At 28.3% G+C, this 22500-nt stretch overlaps 1 protein-coding gene across 2 annotated transcripts in view; it reads right to left on the reverse strand.

The window, feature by feature from the left end:
• Window positions 1-11589: 11589 nt before the first annotated feature.
• The window catches only part of eRF3 (eukaryotic translation release factor 3), a 20449-nt gene continuing 9538 nt past the window's right edge, over window positions 11590-22500 (reverse strand). For both annotated transcript variants that reach the window (XM_086531966.1, XM_086531967.1), the window contains exons 4-10: window positions 22159-22304; window positions 21841-22038; window positions 21468-21743; window positions 20110-20283; window positions 16729-16893; window positions 14320-14413; window positions 11590-13293 (exon numbers count right to left, since the gene is read on the reverse strand). In XM_086531966.1, the coding sequence (XP_086388092.1) occupies window positions 13250-13293; window positions 14320-14413; window positions 16729-16893; window positions 20110-20283; window positions 21468-21743; window positions 21841-22038; window positions 22159-22304 (1097 nt within the window). In that variant the 3' untranslated portion in view covers window positions 11590-13249. The remainder of the gene's footprint in view (window positions 13294-14319; window positions 14414-16728; window positions 16894-20109; window positions 20284-21467; window positions 21744-21840; window positions 22039-22158; window positions 22305-22500) is intronic.

The following is a 22500-nucleotide window of genomic DNA, read 5'->3' on the forward strand; positions in this document are numbered from 1 at the left end:
CAACAAAAAAAACAAAAAAAAAAACCCACAAAAAAAAACATATAAATTTTTTTTTTTCCCCTAAAAACTTCATTAACACTATACCAAACCCAAATATCTATAACCCCAATTCCTTTTATCCACTACCTTATCCCCTTTTCTTCCCTTAATCTCATTTCATAGATATACTCTCATTTCAACTCAACTACTTTCCTATTTCACTCACAACTAAAATACAAACCAAAAAAAACATACAAAAAAAAAACACTCAACCCCTACATTCAATATCCAATCTCCCCCCTACATTATACATTATTATACATTTATCAATCCAATAACCAACATTCTATAACCATCCACCCAAAATAATAATCTACATAACCCAAATCTCCCAAAATACTCTAAACCCTTTCCTCCATATAATTCAAACACACCAAAACACAATAAAAAAACTAAATCCCTAAACAACTTCTACCATCGTCCAACTTAAACTACTCCTAAAATACTACCCCATCTATACATACTCCCATTAAAACTCTAACAAACACACAAATATTAATCCCAAAAAAAACCTCACCAACAACCACTAAAAATTATATTAACACCATACCAACAATAATCAACAACTTCATTTGCTTTATCCAAAATTAAAAATATTCTTATAATATCAATTATAACAACCACTAATAATTATTAACCCCCCACTCACAACACCTAATTATCCACAAACTTTCTTATATCCCAACCCCTCCACATCCCACCTATCAAAACCAAATACACCATAAAAACATCATATCAATCCTAAATACCTACCCAACAAAAATCTTCATTAAAATTTCATCCTATAACCCCAATTACACCCTCCAACAAAATTCCTAAAAAATAACTTCAAAAAAGATATCATACCACCAAATAACTACTAATTAATCCCCTTTAATAACTCACCTATAAAGTATTATATAAAATAATATTTTCCAATTCTACTTTAAAACAAATTGAATCCAAATTAATCAACAATTCATTTAAAATTAAACCTTAAATCACCATTTATTTGACTTTTCCATGCATTACAAACCACACATAAAACCTTACAAAACACCTAAAAACCCTCCACCAACCAAACACTAATAACCCACTAATCTATCCTAACCCCTACCTTCAATACCTAATCAAACCCACCAAACACAAACACCAACCACCCTACCATCATAATACCCCCACTTAACACTCTTCCCATACTTAAAAAAAAACTACCTTCCATCCTTTTCCTTCCTACAATAATAATCCACCTAACCTAAACCCACAAAAATACATTTAACCAAAAATCTTCCCACACTAAAAACCTTCTACATCCTCCACATACAACAACAACACAACACCAACCACAATCCCAAACCAATCACTTAACATAAACACCCTCAACACCCACCATATAACCATATACCAAAAAAAATATCATAACTCTCTAAATACAAACCATATCAAACACCTCCAATTCAACACCAAAAACCCAAAAATACCCACAACCAACTCTCTTTACAACCATATCACAATTCTAAAACTATTATCTTCCACTCATCCACTCCCTATCTCCCTCCCACAACACTCAATTTACATCATCAACCTATAATCCGCTCAACATCAATCTCAAATTCCATCCTATTATTATTATTATCCCATAACCTCAATAACCACCTCTCCAATACACACACATTCAAACAAATCAACAAAATCCAAAAACCACAAAACCCTACCAAAAATTTAAAACCAAATATACCTATCACACCACACCCCTAAAAAAAAAACCAAAAAAAAAAAACAAAAAAAACCAAACCCCCACATAATCACTTAAAAATTTATCACCATCCTAATAAACACCTCCTATCATAAAAACACACAAAACACCCACACTTCATTCATATCCCCATCCGCAATACCCCCACCCACCCACCTTTTACAACCTCCATTTTATCAAATCTTAAAAAACCATATACAAATTCCAAATAAATAACAAACAAAAAACATCTATATACCCATCATAATCTTAAACACCCTTTCCTTTATCACTCAACCTAACTAAATAAAAAATACACCCAATACAAAACTTCCATTCTACACATCCAATCAAAATCACACAACCCCCCCCACCGAACACATTACTCAAATCATAATACACCAAATTTCTATAATCCATAAACCAATCTCTTAAAATAATAAATACTTAAACATTCACCCTCACATAAAATAACCCACCAACACCCATCAAAAACAACACCATTTATTAAAATTCCCACAACTCAAACCATTAAAATTTAAAATATTATAATAAATCCACCTAACTATTACCCTTCACTTCCATATTAAAATAATCACAAAAAATACACCCCCAAACAAATCCACATCAATCCTTCTCAATAACATCATACCTCTTTCAACACACTTTATCAATTACCCTTCCCTCTCCCTCTCTCTACAATAAGAAAATAAATCTTAATCACAATAACCTATCTCCAAACCCCTCACTCATCATACCCCCCACCCCAAACCACAATTCTTTATTATCCTACATACTACACCCTATATTTTTCTTCTACAATATCTCAAACCAATCAACTTACAACAACTCCTCTTTAAATTTCCAACCTTCATTCCATTTACCTTTTAACCTTCCTAATACTCATACATCCACCCACCTCCAAAAAAATATTCACAACTCCAAACAACTCTCTTCCTCAACTCCAATATATAATATTCTAATTCACTCCCCAAACATCCCTCCACCCATAACTTCTCATTATATCCCCCTCCCCTATTCTTACCCACACAAATCCTAAAACAAATAACAAAATTTAAACACAAAAACACAACCAAACAAACCAAAACAAACAAAACCAAAAAAAAAAACCAAAAATAATAAAAAAATAAAAAAAACAAATTAAACAAAAAAAAAAAAAAAAAAAAAAACAAAAACACCACCAAAAACAAAAACCACAAAACCCATACCCCAAACCGAGACAAACAAAACGACCAAAACCCAACCCAAACAAACCAAAACCACACACAAACCAAAAACACAGAACAACAACACAACAAAAACCAAAAAAAATACAAACAAACCAACAATAACAACAACAAAAAAACCATAATCAAAAAACATATATAAAAATACAACCAAACATACATAACTTTATTAACAATCAAAAAAAAATTATTATCAATTTAACTAACTAATATACATATTTATATAATCAAACTAATTACACTCTATTAATTATTAAATTTATAATCTAATATTATTAAATTATTTTCTACTATATATTTATAATCTACATTATAAAACCACTTATAATTTTTATATTTAAAAATAATATAAAATTATATATTTTTCAAATATCTTATAATATTTTACTCTATAATATACATACCATTAATATAAAAATTATTAAAATATAATGATAAAAATACATTATAATTAATCTACTATTTAAAAATAAAAAATATTATATTTCATTACATACATATTATATTATAATATTTTATTTAAATTAATTTAAAACAAATATTTATAATATTTATAATATATATATAAAAATATTAATAATTATTTAATATATATTTTTAATATATTATAATATTTTTTTTATTTAATTTATATATAATTTATTTATATTAATATATTATTTATTAACAATATTTATATAAATATTAAAAAATTTATTTATTTATTTAAAAATATTATTTTTTATATAAATTTAATTATATTATTTAATAATAAAATTTAATATATAATTTTATTAATTTTATTTTTATTATATTTATATATATATTTTATATTATAAATTTTAATTAATATATATAAAATTTATTATATATATTTTTATATTATATATATTATAATATATATATTTAATTATTTATAAATATATTAAAATTATTTTTAAAATATTATATTTTTAATAATTAATTTTATATTTAATTATATTTAAATATATAAAATATTATATTTATTAATATATATATATTTATTTTTATATATTTATTTATATTTTTATATATTTAATAAATTTATATTAAATATTTTATTATAAAATTTTAATATATATTTAATATATATATTATTAATTATATTTAATATTATTATTTTATTTAAATTATATATATATATTTTTTTTATATAATTTATATAAAAATTTTTAAAAAATTTTTAATTATATTTATAATATATTTTTTTTTTTAATTATTATTTTTTATATTTATTTTTATTAAATTTATTTTATATTTTATTTTATATTTATATATATTTTCATATATTTTATTTATTATTATATTTAATTATTATTTTTTATATATATTAATTTTTTTTAAATTTTTTTTTTAATTTATATATAATTTATATTATTTTTTAATTTTATTTTTATTTATTTTTATAATTTAAATTTATTTTTTTAAATTATTTATAAATATTTTTATTATATTTTTTATATATTTTTTAATATTTTTATTTTTTAAAATTTTTTTTTTATTATATATATTATATAATTATTATTTTAATATTTAAAAATTATAAATATTTAATATTTATATTTAAATATATATTTTATATTTATTTTTTTTATATATATTATTTTTATATAATTTTATTTTTTATATTTTAATTATTATTATTTTTTATATAATATATATTTTAATTTTATAAAATATTATTTTATTTTTTATTTTTATTTATATTTAAAATTTTAATAATTTTTATTTTATTATTTTATATTTATATTATGATTTTTATTCATAATTTTATTTTCATTTTTTTTTTAATATTTATTTTATAATATATATTATATTTAATTATATAAAATTATTTTTTATATATAAATATTTATTTTTATTTTTAAAAATTTTAATAAAAAATTATTTTAATTTATTTTTTTATATAATATTAAATATTATTAATTTAATCATATAAATTTTTTTATTATTATTTATATATTTATATATTATTATTTATATATTTTTATTTTAATTTATTATTTAATATTTTTATAATATTTTATATATAATTTTTTTATTATTTATTTATATATTTATTTATTTAATAATATTATTTATATTATTTTTATTAAATTTTTTTTTATATATTTATAATTATATTTTTTAAATAATATTTATTTTTTTTAATTAAATAAATATTAATATTAAAAATTAAATATATATATTATATATTATTTATAAAAATATAAATTTATTTTTTTAAATATAATAATATATTAATTTATTTATATATATTTTATAATTATATAAATTTATTTATATAATATATTAATTTTTTATTATAAATAAAAATATTTAAATATAATATATATTTAATTTTATATTATATTTAAATATATATAATATATAAATATAATTTTTTATTAATTTTTTAAATTATTTATATTTTTAAATATATATTATTAAATTTTAATATAATTTTATATTAAAATTTTTATTATATTTATTATTTATATATTTATATATATAAATTTTAAATATATATATATTTATTTATAAAATTATATTTATATAAATATATAAATATTATATTATATTTAAATAATATATATTTATAAATATATATATAAATTATATATTTAATTATATTTAATATATTTATTTATTATTTTTATATATATTATATATTATTTATATATAAATATTTTTTTATATTTATTAAATTATAATATATTTATTTAAATATATTTTATATATATATAAAAAAATATATTATATTTATATTTTTATATATTTATATATTATTTTATAAATATAATATAAATTTATTTTTATTATTATTTTTAATTTATAAAAATATATAATTAAATATTTAATTAATAAATATATTATTATTTATATATATTTTATTCTTTATATATATTTAATTATATAAATATAAAAAATTTATATTTATATATATTATATTATATATATATATATTTATATATATATATATTTATATATTTATATATATATTTATTAATATATATAAATATTTATTTATATATTATATTTATATATATTTATAATAATTATATTATTTATATTTTTTATATATATTTTATATTTTATATAAATATATTTATATTTTTTATAATATTTATTTATATATATTTATATATATATATATTTATATATATATATTTAAATATATTTATATATATATATATAATTAATATTTTATTATATTTATATATTTAATATATATTATATATTTATTTATTTATTTATATTTTATATTATTTATTAATAATATATATTTAATATATATTTATAATATATATATTTATATATTTTATTATATATATATATTTATATAATTATATATATTAATTTTATATATAATTTATATATATTATTTTATATTATATATATATTTATAAATATTTTTATTTATATTATATTTAATATTTATATTATATATATATATATATTTAATTATTTATAATTATATATATATTTATATATTATTTTTATTATATATATATTTATATTATATATTTTTAAATATATATATTTATTATTTATTTATATATATTTTATATTTATTATATATCTATTTATATATATATATTTATATTATTTATTATATATATTTTTATTTATATATTATATTATTTATTTAAATATTAATTATATATATATTTTATATATATATTTATATATAATTATATTATATATATTTATTTATATATATATATTTATTTATATATATTTTTATTTATTAATAATTTATTATTTATATTTATATTATATTATTATATTTTTATAATATATTTTATTATATATATTATAGATTTTAATATATATATAATTTATAAATATATATTATTTTAAATATATTTATATTTTATTTATATAATATTTTTATATATATTTATTATATTTATATATTTAATTATATTATATTTATATTTATATTTATTTATATTTATATATTATATATATATATATTTATTTTTATTTTATTTATTATTTAAATTAATTTATTATTTAAATTTATATATATTTTTTTATATATATATATTTATATATTTTTATTTATTATTATATTTATTATATATATATTAATTAATTTAATATTTTTTATATTTATTTATTTAATAATATATTTTATATATATTATATTTAAAATATTTATATTTTTATATTTTATAATTATTTTATATATATATATTATTTTTATATATTTTAAAAATTTTATATTCATATTTTATATATTTATTATATATATATTTTAATTTATATATATATTAAAATATATATTTTTATAATTAAATATTATTTATTTTTTATTTTATATTATATATTTATATTTAATAAATATATTTTTATATTTTATATATATATTATTTATATTTATATATATATTTATATAATATATATTTTATTTATATATTATTTAAAATTTTTTTATATATATATATATATATTTTATTATATAATATATATATAATATATTTAATTTTATATATTCATTAAGTTTTTTATATTATAAATATTTATTTTTATATATATTTAATAATATATTTATATATATATATATATTTATTTTATATTTATATATATATTTTTATAATATTCATATATGTTTTAAATTATATTAAAATTATTTATATTTTATTATATATTTAAATTTAATTTTTTTTATTTGTAATTTTTTATATATATATTATTTTTTATATAAATAATATTATATTTAAATTTTTTTTTAAATATATTTATTTATTTTTAAATATTTTAATAAAAATTTTTTATTTATATATATATTATTATAAATATTTATATATATATATATTTTATATTATTTTTTATTTTTATATTTTATATATATATTTAATTTTAAAAATTTTATATTATTATATAATAATTTATATTATATTATATATATTTTATATTATTTATATATTTAATATATATATTTATTTATAATTTTATATATAATATATTTTTTATATATATATTATTATATATTTAATTTTATATATATATTTTTATAAATTTTATTATATATTATTTTTATATATATATTTATTTTTTATATATATATTATTATATATTTATATTTATATATTTATTATATATTTTATATATAGGAATTTTTATATATATTATATATATATTATATTATATATATATATATTTATTTTATATATATATATTATTATATATTTTTATATTTTATATATTTATTTTATATTTATATTTATATATTTATTAAATATTTATTATATCATATTTATATATATATTATATATATTTATATATATACATATTTATGTATATATTATAATATTATTTTTTTATATTTTATTTTTATAATATTTATTATATATATTATATTATATATATTATATATATATATATATATTATATATATATTATAATATATATATATATATATATATATTTAGGGGAAAAGAGAGAGAGAGGAAAGAGAGAGAGAGAGAGGAAAGAGAGAGAGAGAGAGGAAAGAGAGAGAGAGGAAAGAGAGAGAGAGAGAGAGAGAGAGAGAGAGGAAAGAGAGAGAGAGAGAAAAGAGAGAGAGAGAGAGAGAGAGAGAGAGAGAGAGAGAGGGGAGAGAGAAAGAGGAGAGAGAGAGAGGAGAGAGAGAGGAGAGAGAGAGAGAGAGGAGAGAGAGAGAGGAGAGAGAGAGAGAGAGAGAGAGAGAGAGAGGAGAGAGAGAGAGAGAGAGAGAGGAGAGAGAGAGAGAGAGGAGAGAGAGAGAGAGAGGAGAGAGAGAGAGGAGAGAGAGAGAGAGAGGAGAGAGAGAGAGGAGAGAGAGAGAGAGAGAGAGGAGAGAGAGAAAGGGGAGAGAGAGAGAGAGGGAGAGAGAGAGAGAGAGGAGAGAGAGAGAGGAGAGAGAGAGAGAGAGAGGAGAGAGAGGAGAGAGAGAGGGGAAGGTGGAAGGAGAGGAGGAGGAGAGGAGGAGAGTAGAAGGAGAGTAGGGGAGTAGAGTAGAGTAGAGTAGAGGAGAGGAGAGGATAAGGAGCGCAGAAGAAGGAGAGAAGGAGAGAAAACTGTGCTAATATGATTTTATCCTCCACTTTGTCTTTTGTGCTACATGTCATCTGCCTAACATTTATTCTTTGCATAAAGTGTTTGTGTATCCTAACTTCACAACACACAATGAGTATTTTGTCATGGGTCCTCTTCTAATAAAGTCTAATATCCTAACAAAAAGAATGCTTGATTTATGTCAGTAGGCATTTGCTGACAGTACTTTCCTTTTAACCCACTTACGACGGGGGCATTCCAGCCTTGAATGTCCCAATCCCGGGGCGTTCGAATTATTAGGCCTAAATCAATTAAATGGCTGGCACAATACTGTGCCGCCCGGCCACTGGGCTTTTGAATGAGCGGTACAGTACTGTACCACCCGTCCAGAGAGGGTTAAAATTGTGATTTGTTACAGGTGCATCTTTATCTTTTTTAAATCTCACTTTAACTATATTCATTCCTCAGAACAATAATGGAACAATACTGCTCTGCTTTCTCTTGCCTGTTACCAAGCCACCCTATAGAATCCCTGGTCTGGTTATCATAAGCAATGCTCCTTCAATCATAGGGAGGGGCAGAAGAGAAGGTTAGTACAGAGGGAGAGGGAGATAGCAAGGAGGCTAAACAACCATTCCTTATCCTTTACCAACTGAACGGTTTTCTAATCTTATACTCATTCACCTTTTACTGTAATGTCTGTTGTTACATATCATCCATGTGATTTTAAAAAGCTGTTTGTTTTGTTTGAACATACATATCTTGTGCCAAGTATAGAATACAAGATACAAGTAATATCTGAAGTAAACGTTTCAACACGAGCACAAAGTTATCATACATCAAAATCTTTCGCATATAACTGTATTTTGTTTTTTTAATATATCAAAAGCAATGCATTACTCTGTTGCTAATATACTATTTAGGTAGCAAAATACATACTAACTTATCTTAGCAACCGGTTCCAGGGGATAGAAAATATCATTCATGTGTACTAACTCTTTAAATATATATATATAACAAGACAAAGTTTCCAAAGACACATGGTGAAGGAATATCGCAAAGCAGTCATTTGCTGGTAATGACCTCCTTATGGGGGATGTGATGTGTTAAAAGCTGTCAGGTGGTCAAAGCAGATTCCTAGATTTGAGAAAAGGTTGATAAAAACGGGGAGCTCTGTCGGGATATTCAGACTGGCATGATCACACAAGAATCCAGTGGAGTCAAAGGCAGATTTTTAAGAGGAAAAAAGAAGAAAAAAAAAAAAGGAAAAAAAAAACATTGGGTGAGGTAGTTTGTCACTTTGTCACAGGTGATGGAATATAGCCCAAAAATGACTTGAAAAGATTAAAAAGGGGTGCAAAGATGAATCTAATAAAGCCATAGATGATATACAATTCTCTTGGTGTAGGAGGTAATCTGTGAGAGCATGTGGCACCACCACCACCACTTCATGCCAAATGCTCAGCAATCCAGAATCTATTCAACACTGTATTGCATGCATACACCAGATCTGGGAGGGTTATGATTTCCTTTCAGCCACGGTTTCTAGTCTAGGCTAGTCCTGGCACCACTGGAAAACTGGCCAATTTCACATGGAATACCCTCTGCGGGATGATGAGTGATATAGTTACGAAAATGTGAAAAATGAGAATTCCAAGTTGTTCTTATGGAATCAACAGTTAAATAGCAAGTCTGCTCTTAACATCAAAAGAAAAAATTACATCATTAACACAGATATGTGTTGTGATGAGATTTGCTTTGAGTAAACAGTAGACCTGATGCAAAGTTAAATTTCAGATTTGCATTATAAGTTAGATAAGTGAATACAGATGTCTTCAGTCTACCTTTAATACTTATTTCCTCAAAAATTTACCCATTACAAAAATATTTATTACTTAACTTAGTCAACATCAGATACTGCCTTGCCCTTCATTCCGAGGCCTAAAGGAACAGAAACCTACAATTTCCGCGGATATCCTGATGTTGAACCAACGATGCCATTACTGTATTTAATTAGAAATATAAATTTTTTAAGGTAACTTACAATGCTGAGCTTTTAACTTGCAGCTACAACTAGTTAACAACTATAAATGTTTAAGTTATTCTGTAATAAACTGATGGAAAATACTATATGCAGTCCCATTCCATGGAAATGATGCCAAAAATGAAACCTTTAATCTGCATTGGTTTCATCCTGATGTTAAACTAAATATATTATTCCCTTACTAATTTTACAAATACAAAATATATATACACCATACAATGGTGAGTTCAAAAATTTGCAGTGCCTACTACTAAAAAATTGTGACATCACAAGACAGAATATTACTGTATTAAGTAATACTGCATAAGTTTTCTTTTTACTATGTACACTGTAAGAACTGAGAAAGCCTTCCTGCTAAATTAGTTTACGTGAATAACTGAAATTCAAATCGAGGATATGAAATTTACAAATTATGCACTTAATTTAGTGATGCTGGGAAGTGCAATCATACAGAATTATGCACAAGAATGTTAGAGAGAGGTTGTAACAACCAACAAATTTGTATGAACAAGCTAGCACAACACAGGACACAAAAACAAAAGTCACCCTCCACTTCCTGTATATTCGAACAAGTTTTAGACAGGATAACCACAATAAAAAGATTATTTGGGTTATTGAGAAAAAATTTGCAACAGCAAATATATAAATAACTCTTTATACAAGGGCTACTGACAGCTCTTGTGAAATACAAAAATGTGATACATTAAACCTATTTCCTCATTAAGCCTAATAAACTGCAAAAACAAAAAAAGTTGCAATATGAATATTATAGAAAGCCATCACAGTTGCTTCCCTTTAAGAATCTACAAAGATGGCTCAATTTAACAGAAGTCAGACAAACAATTTGGTAGCATGAACAAGCCATGAATGAACAGAGCAAGGCACCCAGGACACTCCATAGCACCAGTACTTTTCTCAAGTCACAATCCAGAAGGTGAAGGCTATTAAAAAAAATACATAAATAAAATTAAATACAAAAAGCTATGGAGTTCTGGAGCCCTCGTCCCGAGCTTAGCGGTAGCACTGGGCTCGCACTACACAGGCCCAGCTCAACCTTTCCTCCCCTGTGTCACCTTGACTATGGTCAGCCTGCCTATGGTATGGGCTAGCTGCACAAATGAAAGGACAGCTATAACAGTCCCAGGAAGGAGAACCACCACAAAGAAAAAAAAATATTTAAAAAAAAAATAAAAAAAATAAGCCACAGCATGTTAACACTAAAACGTGCAACCTCAGGCACAGGAGAGGAAGGGAGGATGTGGATGGTGCCTGTAATGTGCTATGTATCACATAAGAAGGAATACCCACTGCCATAACATCCCATCCTCAGAAAAGCTACACATATCCGGTCCAGCCTTTGCCATGGACTCTCTCTCTGCTGCTCAGTATTATGGAATTTTCCATGCTTCCTTCCAATCAAGTTTACAATTTTCATTTTTTTTTCGTTTTCTTTCAAATATCTAATCGTTTTTCATTTAAGAAAAAATATATATGCAAAAAAAATTCACTTCATCTCCCAGTCACAACTGCTTTACCAAGATAAAACTGGGGGTTACTTCCTGAGGTTTGGTGCAAAAATTTTGTCTCCCTGCTAACCCTACACTATGTGCTCAGCAACCTTTCAAACAGCTCTAGCCACTGCTTATGACATTCCTACCAATAATTACAGAATAAAAAAAATAAAATGTATTTATTATTGTTTGATACAGGTAAAAATCACATCACAAACTTATTCCATGAGACCTCTTTTGTACAAAGAGATATCTGAAAGAAGATAAATTCCACAACAGCTGTATCCTTGGGTACTTTCTTCCACCATAATATCTCTTCATACAGCCTGCCACAAGTTAAAAGTAGGAACGACAAACACACCGCGGTGAAGATTTGTCTTCAAGGGTTGAGCATGGCAGGTAGAGGGAGAAGGCGGAGACTCTGGCAGGACACCCACGCACTTTGATTCTTTAAGCTGATTGGATGGACCAGTTGCGCAAGACTTCTGCCCTCATGTGATTCATCTGTAGCTTTATCTTCTTGGATTTCTTCTTAGTACTGACTTATGTACAAGAACCTCTTTGAGACTATATAACTAAGCCCCTAAATCTGAGCAATATCTCCTATAAAAGGAATTGCACATAACTTCAATACTTAATGACATCCTTGGTTGACATGCAGTACCTTGAAGGCTTGCCATGGTCCAACTATTTACTCCACTACTTTTAAAACCTTGCCAATAGCGATCGTTTTTCCTGTGGAGAAAAATCAAATATTCAATTCTTTAAAAAAAATATGAGAGATAAAGGAAAATAAGAAAAGAAAAACAGGGAGTGTGTGAGAGAGAGGAGATGAAAAGGGAAAGGGAGAGGGAAGGAGGGTGGGGGAGAGGGAGGGAGGGAGAGAGGGGAGGGAGAGAGGGGAGGGAGAGAGAGAGGGAGAGAGGGGGGGAGGGAGGGAGAGAGAGAGAGGGAGAGAGGGGGAGGGAGAGGGAGCGGGAGAGAGAGAGAGAGGGGGGGAGAGAGGGAGGGAGGGAGGGAGAGAGAGAGAGGGAGGGAGAGAGAGAGGTAGGGAGAGAGGGGAAGGAGGGAGAGAGGGGGGGAGGGAGGGAAAGAGGGGGAGAGAGAGAGAGGGGAGGGAGGGAGAGAGGGAGAGAGGGGAGGGAGGGAGAGAGGGAGAGAGGGGAGGGGGGAGAGAGGGGAGGGGGGGAGAGAGAGAGAGGGGAGGGAGGAAAGAGGGGGGAGAGAGGAGAGGGGAGAGAGAGAGAGGGGGAGGGAGAGGGGAGAGGAGGAGAGGGGAGAGAGGGAGAGAGAGGAGGGAGGGAGGGAGTGAGAGAGGGAGAGAGAGGAGGGAGGGAGGGAGGGAGAGAGGGAGAGAGAGGAGGGAGGGAGGGGGGGAGGGGGGGAGGGAGGAGAGAGGGAGGAGGTGTATGAGGAGGGGAGGGAGGAGAGAGGGAGGGATAGGGGGAGGGAGTTCGACATTGAGGAGAGGGAGGGAGAGGAGGGGGAGGGAAAGAGGGTGAAGAGGGAGACAGGGAGAAACGAGGGAGAGGGAGAGAGGGAGAAAGGGGAGGGGATGGGCATGCTGAAGTGTGGGAAAGGAGAGAGGAGGGTTGTGGTATTAGATGAATGGGGGGAGAGGGAGGGATGGAGAAAGCAACAAACTACTATAACACATTTTCTTCAGAAATACAGAAAGGGACTACTTTGTTGGAAAGGAGTTTAGATATGCAACATCATAAAACCATTACTAAACTGCACTATCATCACCACCATGATTACCTTCATCCCTAAGTGTGAACCGTCCAAGTTGTGGGTAATCTTTGAAGGCCTCCATGCAAATCACTCCTGTTGCTTCAAACCTCATTATGGCAATCTGAGTATAAGAAATACAATTAAAATATAAGTATAAGAAATACAATTAAAATATAAGTATAAGAAATACAATTAAAATATAAGCATAAGAAATACAATTAAAATATAAGTATAAGAAATACAATTCAAATATATCATACAAATTATCAGGTAACAAAAATAACCTGATTAAATACAGCAAATGAATATAAGCAATAATATTCCCTACACTTTCATATTTATTTCATGAAGTACTGATGAGAGAGAGAGAGAGAGAGAGAGAGAGAGAGAGAGAGAGAGAGAGAGAGAGAGAGAGAGAGAGAGAGAGAGAGAGAGAGAGAGAGAGGAGAGCGAGGGATGAGAGAGGAGGTGAGAGGAGAGAGGGAGCTAGAGGCGAGAGAGAGAGGGAGAGAGGAAGAGAGATGAGAGAGGGAGGAGGAGGAGAGAGGGATGAGAGCAGGAGAGAGAGGAGAGAGAGGAAGGAGAGAGGAGAGAGAGGAGAGAGGGAGAGAGATTAGAGAGAGGAGAGGAGAGAGAGAGAGAGAGAGAGATGGAGAGGAGGAGGAGTTTTTAGAGAGAGAGATGAGAGATGAAAGGGAGATCGAGAGAGAGAGAGAGAGAGAGAGACGAGAGTAGAGAGAGGAGAAGGAGGAGAGGAGACAGATGGAGAGAGAGAGAGAGACAGACAGCGAGGAGAAGAAGAGAGACAGACAGAGAGGGAGAGAGACTCAGACAGAGAGAGAGAGAGAGAAACAGAGAGATGAGAGAGGGGAGACAGAGACAGAGAGACCGGGGCGACGAACAGAAGCGAGGACCGAGAGAGAGAGAGAGAAGGAGAGAGAGGAGAGATGTGGAGAGAGAGAGAGAGAGAAGAGAGAGAGAGAGAGAGTAGAGAGACGATGAGAAAGAGAGAGAGAGAGAAAGAGAGGAGATAGAGAGTGAGAGAGAGTGGCGAGAGGAGAGGAGTGAGACAGAGAGAGAGAGACAGAGACAGGACACAGAGAGGAGAGAGAGGTGAGAGAGAGAGAGAGAGGAGTGAGAGAGAGAGAGGAGAGAGAAGAGAGAGAGAGAGAGTGAGAAGAGAGAGAGAGAGAGAGAGAGAGAGAGGAGAAGAGTGAGAGGACGCGAGAGAGCAGAATCAGAGACAGAGAGAGACAGAGGGAGAATCGAGAGGAGAAGAGATGAAGAGAGAGAGAGATGAGAGAGTGAGACCGCCGATAGGAGAGAGAGAGAGAGAGAGAGAGAGAGAGAGAGAGAGAGACAGAATCAGAGAGAGAGAGAGACAGAATCAGAGAGAGAGAGAGACAGAATCAGAGAGAGAGAGAGACAGAATCAGAGAGAGAGAGAGACAGAATCAGAGAGAGAGAGACAGAGAGAGACAGAATCAGAGAGAGAGAGACAGAGAGAGACAGAATCAGAGAGAGAGAGACAGAATCAGAGACAGAGAGAGAGAGAGAGAGGAGGAAAAGAGAGACAGAGAGAGAGAGGAGGAAAAGAGAGACAGAGAGAGAGAGAAGAGAGAGACGTAAAAAGTGAGAGAGAGATGAGAGAGAGGTACAGAGTGAGAGAGAGAGGAGGAGAGGAGAGGAGGAAGAGAGAGAGAGAGAGAGAGAGGTGTTGGGAGGGAAAGAGAGAGTGAGAGAGAGAGAGAGAGAGAGGAGAAGATAGAGAGAAGAGAGAGGTTGAGACGTGAGAGAGAGAGATTGAGAGAAGGAGAGAGAGCGGACGTAGAGAGAGAGAAGAGAGAGATGAGAGATCGTGTGAGAGAGATAGAGAGAGGAGGGAGAGAGAGGAGATGAGTGTAAGGAGAGAGAGAGAGAGAGGAGAGAGAGTGAGAGAGGAGAGAGGGAAGAGAGAGATGGAGAGAGAGAGAGAGAGAGAGAGAGAGGAATGTAGAGAGGAGGAGTGAGAGAATACGGAGGAGAGAGGAGAGAGAGAGGAGAGAGAGGAGAGAGGAGAGAGGAGAGAGAGAGGAGAGATAGAGGGGAGAGAGGGGAGGGAGAGAGAGAGAGAGAGTGGAGAGGGAGAGAGGAGAGAGAGAGGAGAGAGGAGAGGAGAGAGAGTGGTGAGAGAGAGAGAGAGGAGGGGATAGGTAGAGGAGAGAGAGGAGAGAGAGGGAAAAGAGAGTAGGGAGAAAGAGAGGAGAGAAGAGAGGAGAAGAGAGACTGACGGGAGAGAGAGAGAGAGAGAGAGAGAGAGAGAGAGAGAGAGAGAGGAGGAAAGAGGAGAGAGGAGGAAAGAGGAGAGAGGAGGAAAGAGGAGAGAGGAGGAAAGAGAGAGAGAAGATAGAGAGGGAAGGATCTTAAAATAAGTGGCAACAATTATCAATCTATTCACCTGTTCTTGTTTTACAAAGCGTGGCCGTACTTTCGACCTTTCTCCAGTTTTCTTGTCTACAGTGCAAATCAAGAGCTTGACTGTAACCTCTTCTGCAACAGTATGCATATGACAAACTGCTGAATATCCTGCACAGATGATGGACTTGTGCTCCAAAATGGCAACCTATAAAGAAGTGGATCACCATAAACCATCAATTAGAATTCAATAAAACATCCAGTATCAAATTCTAATACCTAAATTTTAATACATGTATTTTAAATATATGGAAATATATATATATGAATATGTATATAAATATGTATAAATGTATATATGTATATATATGTAAATATACATCTATATATATGTATATATAGATGTATGTATATATATATATATATATATATAATATACATATATATATAAAAAAAATATATATATATATATATATATATACAAGTATACTTATATAAATATATATATATAAATATAAATACATATGTATATAAGTATATGTATATATGTATAAATATAAATAAGTATATATATATAAATACATATATAAATATGTATATATAAATATATATATATAAATATAAATACATTTGCTATATAAGTATAGGTATATATGTATAATATTATAAATAAGTAATATATATATGTAAAATTTATATAAATATGTATATTATCATAAAACTACATATTAAATAAATAATACAATATATATATATAAATATGTATATTATATAAATATATTTATATATTAAATATGTATATATACATATAAATTATAAATATGTTACAAGTAAGATACATATATACATAAATAATATATACATATAAATATTTATGTTTAACATTTCAACATATATGAGATCATGTCTGACCTGAAATACATTATATATTACATAATAACATGTGACTTCTCAATTATCAGATTTCGTATATCTCCCAGGGATCGGACAAAGATTCGTTAAAGGCAGCACTGCAACTTTAGCTTCTGGAAAATATGGTATCTCCCCATCATAGGAATATCACCCTCAAAGGCTGACCATAGGGCGGACCTTATGACCTGATGATGACCGAAAGTCAGCAATCAGGAATCGCGACTAAGCTGACACTTGGAATAGCTGTTACTTTCTGTAGAGGCTCATCGCCTCGCCTAGCGAGCGTCCTGAGATATAGTGACGATAGCGAAGGACACTCGAGGTCTTTGACCTTAATTCACAACAAAATATAATCGCACTTCTGCATCTACGATCTGTGAACTAGTGCTAATACAGATCTTTATTTCCAGAGGCATTTCTGTTTTATTTTACATTATATATATATAAATATACATATTATCCATATAATATATATACATATACATATATCGTACAATAATATATCACCAACATATATATATTGTGGGGTGACATACATATATACTTATCATACACACATACATTTATATACATATACATACACATATACATATATATACAATATACACACATAAATATATGAGTGATACATATACATACACATATATATTAAATATAATACACATATATATATACATATACATATATAAACATATAACTATACATATATATACTTACATAACCCCCCCCCCCCCCACCCCCCCCCTCATTCAATTGTGTTACATATACATTATATACATTAATTATACATATACATTATATATAATTATATATATATATATATATACACATACATATATATACATATACATTTTTACATAAATACATATATATATACACATAAATACATATATATATACATATACATATACATATATATAATATACATATACATATATATACATATACATATACAACTATACATATACATACTATATTATACATATACATATACATATTTATACAAAAAAAAATATACATATACATATATGTATACATATATATATATATATATATATATAATATATACAATATATATATAACATTTATATACATATATATATATATATATATACATAAATATACATATATATGTATATATATATATATACATATATATACATATATATACATATATATATGATATATATACATATAAACTATACATACTACCATACATATACATATATAATAGATATACACTTATATGCATATACATATTACATTATATATATAATATACATATACATATTATAATATACATATATATAAATATACATATATATAGATATATATATAGAGCGAGAGAGCTATAGATATATAGATATATATAATATAATATATATATATATATATATATATATATATATATATATATATATATTTATATATATACATATATACATATATATATAGTATATAGATATAATATATATACATATATATATACATATATATATATAACATATATATACATAAATACATATATACATATACAATATATTTATATTATATATATACTATATATACATATAGATACTTATATAATCTATATATAGATATACATATCATATATAATATATATACATATATATACATATATATATAAAATTATACATATATATATACATATATATATATATATATATATATATATATATATATATTACATATATATATAATATATACATATATATCATATATATATTAATATATATATATATATTATAATATTTTGTTTTATAATATATATATATCATATATATATATATATACATAATATCATAATATATATTTATATATTACATATATACTATATATATTATCATATATATATTTATATACATATATACTCTAAATATATATATATATATATATATCAATTATATATATATATATATATATATATATATATATATATATATATATATATATATATATATCAATCATAGATAGATAGATAGATAGATAGATATGATAGATATGCTTGATGAACTCGGGATCAACCTATCTCAGCAAGATTCAAAATTTAGGTGATACAAAGTAAACACATGAAACTAGTTCTTCATAAAGAAACAAGGACGAGCAAGACTCAAATAACTGTCAAGAAAGAAATAAGATCTTGCTGATCAACATCAATTACGCACAATTCTTCAGAGGAAGAAGAAGAAGAAGAAGAAGAAAAAAAAAAAGTCAAATGCAACATAACAAAATATCGTCAGACTCAAATAACTGTTAAGAAAGAAATAAGAACTTGTGTTCTAATCAATTAGCATAATTTCAGTGTGAAGAAGAAGAAGAAGAAAAAAAAAAAGTCAAATGCAACATAACAAAATATCGTCAGACTCAAATAACTGTTAAGAAAGAAATAAGAACTTGCTGATCAACATCAATTACGCATAATTTTTCAGAGGAAGAAGAAGAAGAAGAAAAAAAAAAGTCAAATGCAACGGAACAAAATATCGTCACCGACCTGGGCATCGAAGATCTTTCCCGTCTTACAAGGGCTGCTGGGATCGCATAGGACGAATCCTGGTGCAACGTCGGCTTCTTCTACTCCTCTGAGCTTTACTTTGACGTTCTCACCACACCTTACTGCCGATACTTCATCTTCATCTCTCCAAAGTAAATCAATATTTACCATAGTCTACAGAATACAAGAAAAGAAAAATTAATAACTTGTTAAATAATCAACTAAACTCTAAGTTCCAGAAAAAAAAAAAAAAAACACCACTCAACACTCTCACAGTAAGCTAATGTAACATCAATATTGCTAATAATATTGTGTGTGCGTGTGCGTGTGCGTGTGCGTGTGCGTGTGCGTGTACGTGTACGAGTGTGTGTGCATGCAAGTGTGTGTGCATGCAAGTGTGTGCGCATGCATGTGTGTGTGTGCATGCATGTGTGTGTGCATGCATGTGTGTGTGTGCATGCATGTGTGTGTTTGCATGCGAGTGTGTGTGTGCATGCGAGTGTGTGTGTGCATGCGAGTGTGTGTGTGTGTGTGTGTGTGTGTGTGTGTGTGTGTGTGTGTGTGTGTGTGTGTGTGTGTGTGTGTGTGTGTGTGTGTGTGTGTGTGTGCATGAGAGTGTGTGTGTGCATGTGCATGAGTGTGTGTGTGTGCATGTGCATAAGTGTGTGTGTGTGCGTGTGTGCATGCGAGTGTGTGTGTGCGTGTGTGTGCGTGTGTGCATGCGAGTGTGTGTGTGCGTGTGTGCATGCGAGTGTGTGTGTGCGTGTGTGCATGCAAGTGTGTGTGTGTATGTGTGCATGCTAGTGTGTGTGTGCATGCGAGTGTGTGTGCATGTGTGCGTGCATGCACACGTAGGTACATGTGTGTGTAGGTGCATGTGCAAGTATGTGTGCACAGATTTTTTTTCATTTCACATATTCTGACATAACCAGAATGTAGTTCAGGAAAACCTTTATATACAACTAACTTTTAACCCATTGCATACGGGTGTCATGAACATACATGTCAGCACCTATTAGGCCTAAAAGACAGGAGTCAATGCGTACATGACACGACATCGGGATCTGTTCACAGTTGAAGTGCGCACAGAGTTATGAAATATTCTGGCTGTAACGGCGCTAGCTCTAGAGCTACAGGTTTCCAAAGTCAGCCTAAGCCAGGAATTTTTAATGGATTTATGGAAAAATATTGTTTGGGCTAGTCTGTGCTACCCAGAGGGAAGAGAAAACCCTTTCCCTGTCCCTCTAATTTTTAGCCGGTACGGCTAGTGTCGTAGACCACCCGCCTTGACGACCAGTTAGGTCATTAGGCGCCCCGTCAGCAATGGGTTAATACCTCTTTCTGAGAAAATACCTCACCTTATTTGGCATCACAAGAAGGTTATCACCTTTCTTGCAACCACCAGATTCCACTTTACCCATGACAATAGTTCCTCTGTCATTGTAACGATCAACAATAGGCATCATGAATGGTCCAGTCACATTGCGATTCAAGGGAGGCAGATCGTTGATGTATGGAATAAAGGCTGGGCCCTTGAACCAACTGCATACATTTTCATCAATTGGGTCTCGAAGGTTAGCACCAGTTAGGCCTGAACAAGGCATGAATGTGATATCTTTGCTATAAAACCCAACCTAGAAAAAGAAAAACACGTTTTAATACACCTGACACTTTAAATTGATAACAAAATTTAATCAAAGATTTTAACAAACATACAGAAACTATAAATACCTTTTTTAAGTATGGGACGAGTTTTTCCTTGCATTCATTATAGCGTTTTTCTGCCCACTGTACAGTGGAGTCATCCATCTTGTTAATGAGTATAATAAGATGTTTAATCCCTGCTGTCTTGGCCAGCATGACATGCTCTCTTGTCTGACCACCTCGTTCAAAACCAGTTTCAAATTCACCTTTTCGTGCAGATATAACCTGCAAGAATATATCCAAACTCTAGAATATCATGAAAACCAATATTAAATTACTCTCACACTTCTTCTCTAACTTTAGTTCTTTTTTTTCAATGCATTTGTGGATATTTCCAACACTTACAAGAACAGCAAGGTCAGCTTGACAAGCTCCACCAATCATGTTGGGGACAAAGCTCTTGTGACCTGGGGCATCGAGGATTGTGAAATGCTTTTGCTCCGTCTCAAAGTACGCTCTACCAACTTCTACCGTCTTGCCCTTATCTCGTTCTGAAAGAAAAAAATAAATAAATGGGTATTCACACAAACAGCTTAATCAATAATTGCTTGTAAAACAGAACACTAATAGAAAAATTGAAATCCCAGGCTGAATCTCCATTAATAAAACCAAGATGAATTGTCAACCTTGTTTCTTTAGAAAATTTTACTGTAACAAAAGCAATCAAAAATATGTACAATCAAACAA

The sequence above is a fragment of the Penaeus japonicus genome, unplaced genomic scaffold (assembly GCF_977035675.1).
Source record: "Penaeus japonicus unplaced genomic scaffold, GWHDUDI00000001_assembly GWHDUDI00000036, whole genome shotgun sequence".
Classification (NCBI taxonomy): Eukaryota; Metazoa; Arthropoda; class Malacostraca; order Decapoda; family Penaeidae; genus Penaeus; species Penaeus japonicus.